We start from the raw sequence: 15,090 nt of genomic DNA on the forward strand, positions 1-15,090 counted from the left end.
TTATTAAGAATGGCTTCTCCAACAAAAAATATTTTTATTGACAGTTTTATCTTTGGGTGAGGATCTAGTTAGCTTATTGACATTTCTGACACTTCTAAATGACTCTTTAAAATTAGACAGCTTTAGTCAAGCTCCTTGAACCAGACTGTTCAGGCACTTCTGATGTCTTGGAACACTGACAGATTTTCCTACATGTGCTGGATTGGGACATGGATTCACTGAATGTTTTTTGGCATGTTATTAAGTGGTTTAAGGCCATGACCTCTAGGATGGTGTGGTGGGCTAGACTGAAGTGTGTGGTTAATTAATATGGGAAAGATAAAGTGCACCCAGAGAATGATGTGATTCTGTTTAAATGGCATTATAAGAATACCAATCAGAGATAAAAAAACGTGCTGCTTACATGAGATACCTCTGCTGGGGCCCACAAAGACAAATTTCAGTGACAATATTGCCAGAGGTGAATTTTTTTTTTCCCAAGCCTGCTACATGTAAAGGCTTTAAGGATGATTCTGCTGGAAAAGTATCTTGAAAGATGTGTGGGCCTGTTTTGACAGAGAAAGAGGCTTTTGCTGGCTTATTAACAGAGAAATAGAGACATGCAAACCAGTATTAGTGAAAGACATTAAAAACCATTTTGAAGTTCATGCTCCTCCTCTGCTGAGGTGTATTTTATGGTGATTTATGGGACAGAGAGGGACAATTAGCACTACATTCACTGCCAGGACAAAATGCCTAGAGATGTGCCCCTTGTCAATCTTCCATCTCCCAGTACTCCAGCATACCACTGGAAAATCAGGAGTGAACCCAGGGCCTAAAGGTGTTCCCATTACTAAGGACAGTACCTAATTCAAAACTACAGTTCTCATTTCTTTTCCATGCCTCTGTGATAGCAAACATTCCCAAGAAGAGAGCAGAAGGAAATTCATTTCTTAGTGGTATGAAATGTTGTTTTTTGCCTTACATCACATGTCAGCAGCCCTTTATTAATGGACAAGCAGGCCAGACCTTCCAAATGAGAGACTGAGCTTATCCCTAAAGACAGAGAGGCTCTTACTTAATTAGAAGTCATGCACATGTCAGGCTCCTGCTGATGGATGTGCAAGTTCAATTGGTGAAAAAGAGAAGAAAAAGAACAAGAGTGTTGCCTTTTGGGGTGCAGTTTGTGTGGTCATATCAGATATATTTTTGCTCTTTTCCATTTGTTTCTTGGCTCTGCCAAGGGACCCTTTGGAATTTCCTGGAGCTACATGTCAGGTGTTGACAGGAGGATTGCTAATTTTGCCAGCATGCCACGCTAAATACTAATTTTGGTAATTTAACACTATGTCACTCGATGTAGCTTCTTGATTTCCTTCTTAATATGAAACATAGATGAGATTCACCAGTGCCATGTCAAATGATCTTTCTTCCATGGTGACTGTGGACATGGGATGAGACACAAGGAGGTTTCAGTATCCAAACTCCTAAGTTGTGTGAGTATTGCAAAGTTAAAAGCTTCTTCTCTCTGGCCTCAAGTATTTTATCAAAGCACATTACCTGTGGAGAAAAAGTGAGCAAAAACATTTCCAAAGTGTTTGCTGGCTTTCTGAATAATGAATTGAACTTTAATATTTATTAAATACAAAATAGTAATAAATTACAATTGCACAATTTCTTACAGTTTTTATTAAGATCAAAACTTATTTGTTCAGACTAGATTTATATAAATAAATCACAGTACATTTTTACTTGTGTTTAGAAGATTGTAATACATATTACAAAATTAAGAATTTTTTTGTCCCTCAAACCATCACTGCGAAAGGAATCATGCATTATTTCTACTAAACAAACAAAATGCCCACCTAATTGAGAGAGCCTTGATACAGGTATGGCCCTACTCTCCAAAATTAGACATGAAACATAGAGATACCAGGACTATTTATTGAACAAGAAATAATAAAGTATAGTACAATGTTCATGTGTTATCAAAACCGAAAGAATACCAAAAACAACACACCTCTCTTCACGCACCTTTGGCGATGGGTAGCGAAGATGGCCAGCATGCAACCGAGTAAAACATCTCCGTTTTACAATGTCTACGTTTGAGCAAAAAGGAGAGGGAACTAAAGAGCCCAGACAGAACAAAGGAACAGATGAAGAGCCCAGATCCTCCCATCACCTTCCCTGTTGTGGTATGTGTTTGTTTTATTAAGTTCATAATGGTTTGTTCCAGTTAGCCCCTGTGTTTTCCCCAAGTTGGTTTGTTCCTAAGTTGTATCCAACCCTGAAACTGCCCTGGCATTCCAATCCCCTTGTTCCAGTTCATTCCTTGTCCATCACTGTAACCCTGCCCCTTGTTCCAGTTCATTCCTTGTCCATCACTGTAACCCTGCCCCTTGTTCTGGAACCTTCCCTGTCCATCACTGCAACCCTGCCCCTTGTTCTAGTCCTTTCCTTGTCTGTTATTGTAACCCTTCCCCTTGTTCTGGAACCTTCTCTGTCCATCATTGTAACCTTGCCCCTTGTTCTGGAATATTCCATGTCCATCATTGTAACCCTGCCCCTTGTTCTGGAACCTTCCCTGTCCATCACTGTAACCCTGCCCCTTGTTCTGGAACCTTCCCTGTCCATCATTGTAACCCTGCCCCTTGTTCTGGAACCTTCCCTGTCCATCACTGTAACCCTGCCCCTTGTTCCAGTCCCTTCCCTGTCCATCATTGTAACCCTGCCCCTTGTTCTGGAATATTCCCTGTCCATCACTGTAACCCTGCCCCTTGTTCTGGAACCTTCCCTGTCCATCATTGTAACCCTGCCCCTTGTTCCAGTTCATTCCTTGTCCATCATTGTAACCCTGCCCCTTGTTCTGGAACCTTCCCTGTCCATCATTGTAACCCTGCCCCTTGTTCCAGTTCCTTCCCTGTCCATCACTGTAACCCTGCCCCTTGTTCTGGAACCTTCCCTGTCCATCACTGTAACCCTGCCCCTTGTTCTGGAACCTTCCCTGTCCATCATTGTAACCCTGCCCCTTGTTCTGGAATATTCCCTGTCCATCATTGTAACCCTGCCCCTTATTCCAGTTCTTCCCTGTCCATCATTGTAACCCTGCCCCTTGTTCTGGAACCTTCCCTGTCCATCACTGTAACCCTGCCCCTTGTTCCAGTTCTTCCCTGTCCATCACTGTAACCCTGCCCCTTGTTCCAGTTCTTCCCTGTCCATCATTGTAACCCTGCCCCTTGTTCTGGAACCTTCCCTGTCCATCACTGTAACCCTGCCCCTTGTTCTGGAACCTTCCCTGTCCATCATTGTAACCCCGCCCCTTGTTCTGGAACCTTCCCTGTCATTCCCACCCTGGGCCAATCCCTGGTTGCTCCTCCCCTTGGAAATCCCCTGTTACTCGATGCCCCATTGGCCCATGTGACCCTTTCTTCTTCCCCTGCTTCCCCCATTGGTTTGCACTTTGCAAGACCCTGCTCTCCACTCCTTCTCTAAGGATTCCTTATTGGTTATCTGTTTGTACCCACCCATTGATTTGCCTCTGTATTTAACCCAGTCCACAGCAGTGCTTGGGACTCTTTTTTTCTTCATCCCTTCACCCCCAGTAAACCTTTTGTTGGCACCTCTGTTAAATTCTACAGTCTTGTGGATTATTTTCTCTATGTGCTTTTTTTTGTACTAGATAAGAAATCCATTGTTTTCTCTCTTGATGCTGAGATGTAATCATTTGGCAATGGACTGTTCTTAAGGGGGAAAAGCATTTCATTGACAACACTTCAGATGGAGTCACCTGATCCATTTTTTTCACTTCATTCTGTTCAAGCAAAATGTATTAACAGCAAAGTCATTTAAGATGGATTTCTAGCTGGGTCAAGCAGACTTTTCAGCTGAATTTCCTGATCTCCGTTTACTGTTTGTTACTTTTAAGCCAAAACAGTTTTCATCCGTTTTTTATTTCAGTTGCAGACAGGTCCCCTCAGTACTTGAATGTTGCTAGGTGATAAGTACATAAATCAATATATGTCTTGTGTCTCTGGCTTTGGGTGCCCTTGTTAACATAGCTACATACCACGCTTCATGTTCAAAATACATGAATGAAACCAAACCAAAACAAAAAATACAAACAACCCAAAAGCCCCCACAACAACCATCCCCTCAAGCCAAGAAGGGTGGACTGAAAAAATCTCTTTTTTCATTCTTTTGCATTGCTCTTTGCTGATGTTTCATTTTGTATTGATCCAGGAGCTCCCCTATCAGCAGTTTTATGAGATCTCTGTGTAAAAAGTGCCTCACATGTGCTCCTTCTGTGTTTTATGGATCTGCTGGCATGGAAAACTGAGCCATGCAATGGCTGGTGAGAACAGTTTTAACATTGGGTCTTTTATGCTACATATTGGTTTTCTGTTTTGGTAGTCCGCACTTCCCCAGACTGGGCTGAATGTTTTCTTATCCACTACCAGGGCTATTTGCAGGGAAAAGTGAAATAAAAGAAAACAGCAGTGCTTTTAATGTCTTGTGATTTCAGTAGAAGCAGATAAAGAAATATTTGAGCACTCAGCTGCAGAGGAGTTGGGCTGGGAGTGTTTTGTCACGGGACTATCAGGCCACTGTCCATGGTACTCAGCCTCACTGTCAGCAACTTGGAATGTTTTCCCATTGCCACTCCCTGCTTTTTCCCAGAACAGCACCTGACATAGAGGCTTGTTGTGGAAAACTAAAAGTAACAATTTAATGGCACATTGTTAAAGAGCAAAATGGGATTAAAATCTTGCTGAGATGCATTTCGAAGCGATTTTCTCTCCTATTTTAGAGTTATGATACTTGTCATACAGTGTAATGCATTCACAGCAAGTAAGAAAACAAGGGTTTAAGCTTTGAAATCATTCTTGTGAGTCTACTGCTAATTTACCACTGAGAATCACAGTTCAGAAAAGAAAGGCTGAGCAGCATTGGGACCACAGCTTTCCCTGGGTTTCTAGCTGAGTTGGTAGCAGAATTATCTATCCTTTGGTCCTTCCACCAGGCTGTGGTATCATTGTAAAGCAGTCTGAAGACAGCAGAATTCTACTGGCCAACCAGAACCAGAACACTTAAAAATATTCTGGGTCTAGGGAATATCACTGGTTAAGTGGAGTATAAAGGTGAAGAGTGAAGTATCCAAATATAGAAAATATCTATCATTCCACAGATGCACTACTATGATAAGGCAGGTATTTGTAAAAGCACATAGTAATGCCACAGCCTGAGTAACAGTTTGCAAGTCATGAGCAAAAATTAGGAGAATTCAATAAATTTAGGGGATTTTCCTCATCTCTAAGCCTTTGAAGTCTGCTGGATTCCACTTTAAATGCTCACTGTCAGAGAGATTTCTTTCCCTGTTTTAGTAGAACTCTGTTCAAAATAATTCTTTTGATGCCAGACTCCTGAGCATTAAATAAACTGAGCAGGGTAATAAAATAAAAGAACTGCAACCCACTGGCAGTTATAATGATACCACTCTTCAGCTGATGTCCCTTTGAGCTGCTGGGGACAAATCCTAGAAAAGCTCCAGCACTTTTCCATGGACACCATTGAGCTGCTGTGTAGTGTTTTCCCCTTCCCAGCAGTTTCTGTTGCCAGTATTGCAGTGGGAAGCATTCTCTGCATTCCAGGTAGATATACAATGGAATGGTTTGTCCAGGAAATCAGAGAACTGCACTCCAAAGGAAGAGCTCCTGGGAGATGAGCCTGGGTAAGGAGCACAGCATTCTGCCCGAGGGGGGGCTCATGCATGAACAGATATGCACATTGTCATGTACCACTGGATGGAAAGCTGAAGGTGCAGTGAAGCAGCTTTGCCATGGCAACATTATTTTCATTCTTTTGGAAATGCCCAGTGGTTACCTTCCTGAAATTGTGCTTGGGCAGGTTTGGAAGTGCTGTTTACTTTATCAGGTAAAGCTGTATTCTCCACAGAATGGCAAGAGATTTTTCAGAACATCTGTGCTTACAGGAATTCTGATTTATACCTGCAGCATACATTTACAAAAGATCCAAAATCTCCTGCAGGTTCCAAGATATTCTTTACCCACAAATAATTCTGATTTTGTGGAAGATCCTCATTGATAGGTTGTAAAATTATTTTTTCAGACTTGAGGCCGAAATTTTAGCTATTTCTTCAATCTGTGCATGCATATTTGTGTCAGCAGAGTTGCAGATCCAAAACACTTGGTGAACATTCATCACATACAAGATGTGAAGCAATGCTTGTGCACATAAACTTATCTGAACTGTATTTAACAGTCAGGCCTCCTTCTCTCTGTAAGTACATGGCAGACAGCTGTGTTGGGTAAAACACCCATACTTTGCATTTGCATCTTTTAAACAAAAAATTCCCCTGTAAAGACGTGAGTAGAAAACACTGGAGGATGAGAGAAGTCCATGTCTGGCTAAATAAGTGGTGAAAAATTTATCCCAGGGTCTCCTGCTTTGGGGCACAAATTTCATTACGTGACAGAATGCAATGCTTTGATTCATTTTCTTTTAATGGTCAGAATTTGTCAGAATTTACAATATACCACCATGTAAAACAGCCCTGCTAATTCTACCACAAATAATAAAGGAAGTCTTCACAGGCACTATATACTTGGAACAGCATTTTCAAACAACATGGGGGGTGTGTGTTTGTTTGGATGATCCAGCCTTGCCACCTGGGACACACTTCCAACAGTCTGCAGTGTCGTGGACACGACTCAGAAACGTTGACTGGAAAATCATCCACAAAGGTTAAGGATTAACAACCTCCATGTTATACAGATGGTTATCTCCTTTCTCAAAGAACATGCTGTCATTACAAATACCATATGCATCTTGTTCTCACCCAGCAGAACTTTTTTTACAGTTTTTCAGATTTGAAGGATTTCTTCAAGGAACCATTTTAATTTGTTTTCATGTCAGGTGAAAGGAGGCACCAGCTGAGACTGAGGACGCAACTTGTCATCAAAAAATAAATATCCGGTGGCAATCATTCTTGAAAAAAAATTACTCAGAAAGCTAACCATTCACAATACTGCACCTTTTTTGCAAATACAAGGACAATAGTTGTTGCTGCTTCCCATATTTGTTGGTTTACACTGCTATCATTTTGCTTGTAAAACCTGGGTTATTCTACTGAACAGAAACGATGACTTGAATTTGGGTAATGCTTACGACCATACAAAAAAACTATCAGCAGCAGTAGTTTCAGCTGGAGAATTAATGCTACAAGTGGGTAACATCACACTGTTTGAAACCAATAGCTCTTCACACAGTAGGAGACTGAGGGTCCTATTCAGCAAATATTCAGGGTCCTATGGCTGTGGCCACAGAGGTTCCAGAAGCTCTCGCTGAGTCTAATCCTGATTCAGGAACCAAAATGATATGCTGTGTATATATTTCTCTGCACAGCCTGGATGCGCTGGACACCCTCCCCCACTTGATTCCTGGGAAGGAAAAAAATATGTCTCTGTTTAGCTTTCAGTGACATGAAAAGCAATCCACAGTAATGAAATCTAAAGAAGTTAGCCAGGCATGTATGAAAAGAACAGGATGCCTGTGAAAAGGGAAGAGCTGTCAAAACCTAATTGTGGGCTCTGGCTGCAATGAAATTTATCAAAGAGGGAAGACAGGTTGGATATAAGGATGTAGACAACTTGTGCTAAGAGACACTTGTTGTGCTCTGGGCAGTAGTAACCCTTAGACTGCACCTCGTGTGCTGTGCCAGGACACTCCTATCAACACCTGGCTACAGCTGAGAGCTCCCAGGGCAGCATTTCAAGTGTGGCACTTCAGCCAGCATCTACCCTGTCACTGGGGGCACAAACACCTGGGCAGAGCTGCCCAATGCTGGCAGCACCTGTGCCTTCCTCCTGCCACACAGCCCGTGGGCACTCCCTGCTCAAACTGTGCTGCTGTGGTGCTCAGGCACCAGGAAATGCAATTCCTTGCAGACATGACTGTGGGATTCTTCCCAGCTTGCATCTTCATAATGCCTGACAATCTTTTCTGGAACTGCCTATGGCTCACAACCAAGTAGGGAAATCTTGAGTGGCACTGTGGTAACACAGCTGCACTGTGGTAAAGAAAGTAAACTCAGAGGGGTTGTGAACTGCCTGACTACAAGTATTAGTGCCCACAGCATCATTCCTGGCTTCATATGGGTACTGTGCTCTTTCCTGGTCTTTCAACATTGAGGATTACTCTGGGGCTGCTCATGAACAAGATAATTCCCTTTGATTGGGACTACTGCCTGACTCAGCCAGTGAGAGCAGCAATGGTAATAACTCATGGAAACTTTAGGAAGCAATTTAGTTCAATCTTTGATGAATTTCTGTGTCTCATGAATCAGGATTAGTGTTCCCTGTATTGAGGAGAGGATTAGACAGAGGGATTAAAAGGACATCTTTACCCCACTGGACTCTGTGGAATAGCCCCTGAGGATATGGCTAAGAAAGAGTTCAACAGGAATGCCAAATTTCTGCTGAATAGGTTAAAAGGGTGAGGAAGCCTCTTCGGCAGCCATCCAAGCGCAGAAGACCTGCATAACATTCCTGCTGAATAGGGCCCTAAAGACAAAAAACAAAACAAAACAAAACAAAAAAAAGCCATAGGAACCTTGAAAAGCTTTTCTGATTGTGTCGCTTCTTATCAGCGCCTCAGATCTCCAGAAACACTTAAACATATTTTTTTCAGTGCAGTTAGGCATCCTTTGAGATGTGCTAGTGCCATGGATGATATATTGTTACAAGAAAAGAAGTCAAATTAGGTTGTTGTATATTAAAAAAAAAAAAAAAAAGGTTTTGATTGTTCTGTAAACAAGGTCCATTTCTTTATATCAATTAACATGAAAGTTACCCAAGATCTTATTTAAAAAGCAAAACCAAACCCTCAATGGAGTGTAAAATGTTTGGTGTTTTAAATTACAGACAACAATCACCTTCTGCCTCCCTAAAATTGAAAGGAGCAGACTTAACTTGGGTGTTTGTTTCGGTTTTAAAGCATTTCAAAACCCTTTTCTAGGCTTTACTTCATGAGTGCTGATCTTGGGCTTGCTCATAAAATGTTATCCAACTTCTAAGGCCATGTGGGAGGGTATTCATGATTATTGCAAGGGGGAAGCAATAAATCAAAGCCTTACCTCCACAAGAGGATGCCAGTGAGCGATGGGCTTCCGAGGGTACGAGAGCATTTCGTTCCAGTGGTCTCGACCTAGGCTCTCTGCATCGTTGCCTACTTGACAAACTCCAATGACCTCATTGTGACCTACACTGTGAAAATGGTCCATAATATTTTTTCCTTAAAATTTTACCTTTGGAACCACACACCATTTGCATATTTCATCAGAAACGTTAATAGTGGGGTTTTTAGGGTTAATTCTTGCCTGGAGAATATAACGTGCTAGGTTTGCTCTTCATGTTTCCCACTGCTGAACAATTTGGTATTTCCCCCCTTGTAGCATGCCTGTGTCCTGTAATTAGCTGCAAAGGCCAACAGGCTCTAAAACACAACTTTATATATGGAGCTTGTAAAGGCTTAGCATAAATGTGCCAACAGAACATCAGTGCATGGCCTCTCTGATTTAATGCCCAGTTACCTCAGCCCTGCTAAACACATATGCAGCTTAATGATACCAGTTATGGATGCAAATCTGCACTTTGAAATTTAGGAAGGAATTTCTGTCTAACAAAATAAAAAAAAAAAAAATTGGAGACTTCTAGCAAGCTCAACACGACATTAATTCCCCACTTATATGGAAAAAAAATAATAATAACTTTCTTTCTAGCCAACATTTGATAGCTACTGGCATCTCACCGGTCATAATCCATAACAGCTATGGACAGGTTAATTTGGTCAATGTTTTCTGGAGGGACATCAAAGACTATGGCTTCATTGTAAACAGGATTTAGGGTGTTCCTCTTGGTGGAAGTTTTCCTTTTCTTTAGCCGCCTTCCTTCACACATTAAAGAAACCTTCACGTAGGGATCTGTGTGGGTCAGAAGAACAATGCTGATTTTTGACCAATGCAAATGGAAAGTGAAGGGAGATTCTTGTGTGCCCATACCTGCTTGCAGGACTAATCTCCTGGAATTTGAGCTTCTCTGTTACCATGGAGGCAGTGCAGCTTTGAAAGCTTTACCTGGTTGACTGCTTATAATGAACTTTTTAGGTTCAAGAAGCTCCCTGTTGTGCATCAGCTTCTCAAAGAATATTAAAATATCCACTGAAGTGTGTTGTACATGACTATTTTATACAACAGCCTGTGTATCAGCCTATTTATAGCAGCCTAATTACCTGTTAGATCTGTAGGACAGACAGAAGATGACAATGTTTTTCACAACAGGATTTACTGATGTATGGTTAAATACAATTCAAAGTGTAACTATTAGTGGCTTATATTTCTCAAGAGAATTATAATTATTTTTAAACTCCTGAATGTTGTAAAAAAGAAAGTTATTTATTTGTAACTCCTTTCTGAGTGCTCTACAACTCCCTGCTAGTATTTAAAAGTCATCTATGAAATCTTATTTATGACTATAATTTTTATTGTGGGATTTTGAAAGGGCTGCTGAAAGGATTCTGGGATGATCACTGCTTTCTCCATATGGCAGCAACAGTAGAACTGGCTCTGTGGCTCTTGGGGACTGTCAGAAAGGGCCAGTCTGCCTCTGTGTCACAGCTGTAACAGTCTGCTGCACAAATTCCCAGTGTTGGGAATGCATTTTGGCCAGTTTGTTTTACTGTGAATTACAGTGGCATTGGAAATAATAATCTTGCAGTCTTTTTGAGAGAGCAACCTATTTTAAACTGTTGCTTGGAACTAAGCAAACTATATTTATTTCTCATAAACTCCTGCACTCAAGTAGAGCTCACAGTATAACAACCCCCCTCTCAAAAATCATTCTGGGATTTGACAGTGTTGAATTCTGTGTCTCAAGAGGAAAATGGGGCAGAAATCCACACTGAGCATTAAATTCATTCCTACCTGATGCTCCTGTGATATCCATTGCCTTTAAATTTCTTGCCTTTATTATTGTAATAGTTAGTCTACCAGCTGTTGGAAGGTAGCAGAGTGAAAACATAAGGTCACCAAGATCCACGTTATCCTGTTCCAAGAAAAGAAAGATCATGTGAAGCAATAATAATGGTTTTTCTACTCTTAGCAGGATTTAAAGATAAAAAAATACCTTTGGGGTTTTACAGTTATGCAGTTAAAGCTGAATTCTCATTCTGAAACATATCTGAAAAAACAAGCCATCCATGTGCACACAAAATTGGAGTCACAAGTGTCAAGTCTGAAGTGTCTATGGCAATGGGACAGTCTCCACCAGAAGCAGAGTAAGGGTTATTATTAATTGTTAATCATAATACTAACAATTATAACAATTTCCTGTGCATCACACAGACAAACTCCCTTAAGTAGGCTTATCCATCTGTTCCATTGATAGAGTGATTTACAACCCATTCCTGTGTTGATGGCATCAAGGTTCCAGAAAAGCACTTGAAAATTTGCAAACCCTGTTTTGCAGTTACAAAGCCATTACTATTTTTTTTAAGAAGGAAATACAGCTCTTTCATTAAAAAATATCAAAGGAAGGATTGTATCAAATTATTTCTTTGATTTGCATTTTTTTTTTTTGAGTAGTGAATTTACACTTTCATAGACCTGCTTCCTGTAACTTAATATTTCATTCTTGACTGGAAAAAAATAGCAAAAACTTACCTGATCCTTGAAATTAGCAATTTCAAGGCCACATTCCAGGTGTTACAGGGATGGGAAATGCAGCTGATGTAGAGTATGTTTATCTTGCTTAGTTTTGTGCAACAGCTTCTCATCTTTCCCAAGCTGGTTCCTTCTCTGCCAGTCACCAAAAGCTGAAGGGTGGTGGGTGACACAGAAGGAGAGGGAAAACACCTGGGAAGAGCCCTTAGCACAGGTTTCTCTGAGGCAGCTGCTGCCCAGAGCCTGTGCAGTCACTTTATGTCACTTCAGGAGTTAGCAGGGGACATAAGAAGGACAGAGAGCATTGGTGGCACAGAGTGTAGGAAAATTCAGAAGGGAATTCTAGAGGTCACTTGCTCAAGAGTGGTATCTTTGCTTCAGCTCACAGCTCATTCAAAGAAAAAACCAAACATGCACAGTCATTCAAAAGCAGCTCCTTTCCTTCTGGTGTTAGTTAAGAGATGCAGTCAGAGGAGGAAAAGGCTGATATTATGGGCCATTTGTCAGGAATAACCAGCTTTTAACCCTCTCACCCTGTCCATTCTAAAGATCAGTGTTTCAGGGTGGCTGAAAGGTAATAAAGGCTGGGACAAAACCGAGGTGGATGCTCTGACTCAGACTGTTTAGTGCCTCTTGATAGCTCCCACTTGGAAGCAAACCTGCTGCAGCAAACTGTGTCACTGATTCACTTGGTGGGAGGATCAAAGTGCTGCTTGGGATGCTATGAGAAGTCCCACAGGTTCAAGAGGTGTCAGCTCATCCAGGAGAAATTTATTTCCCTTGGCTGATACCTGCCCTTGACATTACAGGAAAATAGCTGATCTCTGACATTTTCCCAGTGATCAGCTGGAGCTTGATAGCTATAATCAGGAAAACAGGAAGCAAAGTTTTCACTTGTCCTTCCCACTGTGAGAGCAACTTCCAACATGCAAATGTACTTCCCCAGCTCCCAGGGGCTGAGATTTGTAGCTGTGAAATCCTCTCTTGTGCTGCAGCTCTGAGGGACCAGAATTTCATCAGGCATTGAAAGATATTCTTGACTGAAGCCAGCTTTTGGGAATTTGTCACCCTCACAAATATTGATAGGTTAATTTGCCTGAATTTTCCTGAATTCTTCCTGTAGAAGACAGCATTGTTGAATCAGTCAGGTTTTCCCTGACCACAAAGAAGCCCATCAGGCATCTGTTGTTTTAACCATGTATTTTGACTCCTTCAATACTGTTAGCTGTGCAAAGTCACTTTGTTTTCAACTCCAGTGCTCCACGTGGTGACTAGGAATTCGTTGTGTGAGTACTGAGTACTGCCACTACCAAATACAAAAAGTTTCCATTCCAGACTTCATCATCATCCTGAATGAACATTTAAAAAAACCTTTTATCCAATTTTTATAGGTTTTTTTGTTTTTTTGTTTTTTGTTTTTTTTTTTTTTTTAGCAAATGCTGTGATGGCAATTTTTTGCTAATGCTTTCTGAAAAAACTGCACTGGGAATTTTATGGGGAAAAAAGGAGTTACACAGGAAACAGAGCTTGTGATTTCTTTAGTCTTTTCCAGTTCTAGAAGTTGGATGATTATGAGATTGTCTGTTCACAAGCCAGTGCCTGAGAATGACTGAATGGAAGCTTGCAGGCAGCAGCAGGGGACAGAAACCTTTTGCCATGCAAATCCTTCTCTCAGTCTTAAAAAGAAGCCTTGTCTTTTTAAATACTTTCATTTTAAAGTGTAGGGAATTAATGACTACTCCATCATATTGGCTACTTGTAAAGGTTTTCTAAAGTTTGGGAAGAATTTTTATAACAGAGAATGCTCTGCCTATTCCTCCCTGTCTTACCCCTGGGTTGTCACAGGCACGACCCTCACACCCAGCAAACACAAGCCTTTCTACAAATTCAGCTTTTTTAACAAAGCAAAGCCAATGTGTCAGAGCACAGAGAGGATTAGTGCACATCTTCACAAGTTTAAAATCACTGAGCTACATGGCTTAAGCCATGGATTGTCACTAAAGGTGTGCTGCATTAGCAAGAAATCGCTTCGAGGAACAGAATTAACAAGCAGAGGGCAGGATCTCCTGCAAGGATTAGTTCCTGCTCAGACTGAGTGCTTAGGCATTACTGGGTATGCTCCACTGCAGGCATTGCACTGCCTGAGACATTCTGGAATTCCTGCTTAGGAAAAGATTTCATCAGTTCTGCAGGTTATCAAGTCATGCATGTTATGCTTTCCAAACCTCATCCAGTGTGGTGGTAATGCCATACTGGGCATGTTGCAGTGCAACCATGACAGCCCTAATCTAACCAGAACAAAGGGCTGGTCAGTTTTATTAATAACTCAAAAGAAAATAATCAGAATATAACGAAATTGCAATTATAATTTACTTATATGTAAGTTGTATTAGTTTTCTTTTGGTTTGAAAGTATAAGTGAGTAAATATCCCCTAACAAACATACTGCTCTCCCATTTTCCCCAAAAACTGCCCAGGTTCAGAGGTAGAAACACAGCCTTTTTTTTTTTAATCTTTAACCTGCCTGTTCCTGTGTTCTCAAAAAGGCAAAACAAGATTGGGATTGGCTTTGCTTTTCCAGTGCCCCAGGCTGAGTGCCTTGATGTTGTGAGCTGTGCCTTACAGGGAGCTCTGATAATCCCACCTGGATTTGTCTCTGAGCCCTTGCTGTGCTCATGCAGTTCTTTTTTTAATGCAGCAAGACAGGAAGCTTCCTCCTTGAAAATGTCCCAGTGTTACTTGGGAGAGTTCAAACCAAAGGTGTAAATCACAAGGTTTGCCTGAAAACTGCCAAGAAGATGAATCCCATAATCCATGAAACCTCAAGCTAAATAAGATTGCTGTTAGGAGCATAGAGACATGCCCCCCTCTCATATTATGCTTCCTTTCTGCTGGAAGTACTTGATACATTATAAAAATCATATTTTTGGAATGATTTTCAGTGGCTTCTACTGAAAGGGTTATCATTCCTTCTTTTCCCAAAAAACATTTCAGGTTTTTCCCACTGTAAAACTAACCAAAAACAGATACACCTTTGAAAATGCTGAACTGTAATAGTAACATCAGCAGGCTTTTAGTCTATAATCACACAGTACTTATAGTTTTAAAAATTATTCCATTTTGCTGGAGATTAGCCTGCAGGATAAATCACTCCCCAGTACTGTGTCAGCAGCTCCATGCTGTTGCTTGGTGAGCAGAACTCAGCATATTAAACAGGGAGAGGTGTAACCTCACACAGGATGGTGGCTAAGGGTCCCCAAATGGCCTCACCTTTGATGCCTTTGAGGCTGCATGAAGCAGCTCAGGCTGGATCAAACCTTCCCAGTGAAACCTCTAAGTCACCTGCTTGTTAGGGGTATTCTGACAAAATGGGAATGG

General features: G+C 41.2%; 1 protein-coding gene across 3 annotated transcripts in view; it reads right to left on the bottom strand.

Annotated features, from left to right (window-relative positions):
- Positions 1–1,650: 1,650 nt before the first annotated feature.
- Positions 1,651–15,090, bottom strand: part of SYT9 (synaptotagmin 9) — a 65,205-nt gene continuing 51,765 nt past the window's right edge. The window contains exons 4-9 of one of the 3 annotated variants that reach the window (XR_008840645.1): positions 10,976–11,096; positions 9,805–9,976; positions 9,131–9,260; positions 3,244–7,436; positions 2,575–2,978; positions 1,651–2,390 (exon numbers count right to left, since the gene is read on the bottom strand). Coding sequence is in view for 2 of the 3 variants with exons in the window: in XM_056493368.1 (XP_056349343.1) it covers positions 8,451–8,558; positions 9,131–9,260; positions 9,805–9,976; positions 10,976–11,096 (531 nt within the window). In the remaining variant the exon portion in view is untranslated. Of the gene's footprint in view, positions 2,391–2,574; positions 2,979–3,243; positions 7,437–8,401; positions 8,559–9,130; positions 9,261–9,804; positions 9,977–10,975; positions 11,097–15,090 lie in introns of those variants that run through there. The other 2 variants (XM_056493368.1, XM_056493370.1) reach the window with 2 other exon arrangements.

The sequence above is a fragment of the Oenanthe melanoleuca genome, chromosome 5, assembly GCF_029582105.1.
Source record: "Oenanthe melanoleuca isolate GR-GAL-2019-014 chromosome 5, OMel1.0, whole genome shotgun sequence".
NCBI classification, from domain to species: Eukaryota; Metazoa; Chordata; class Aves; order Passeriformes; family Muscicapidae; genus Oenanthe; species Oenanthe melanoleuca.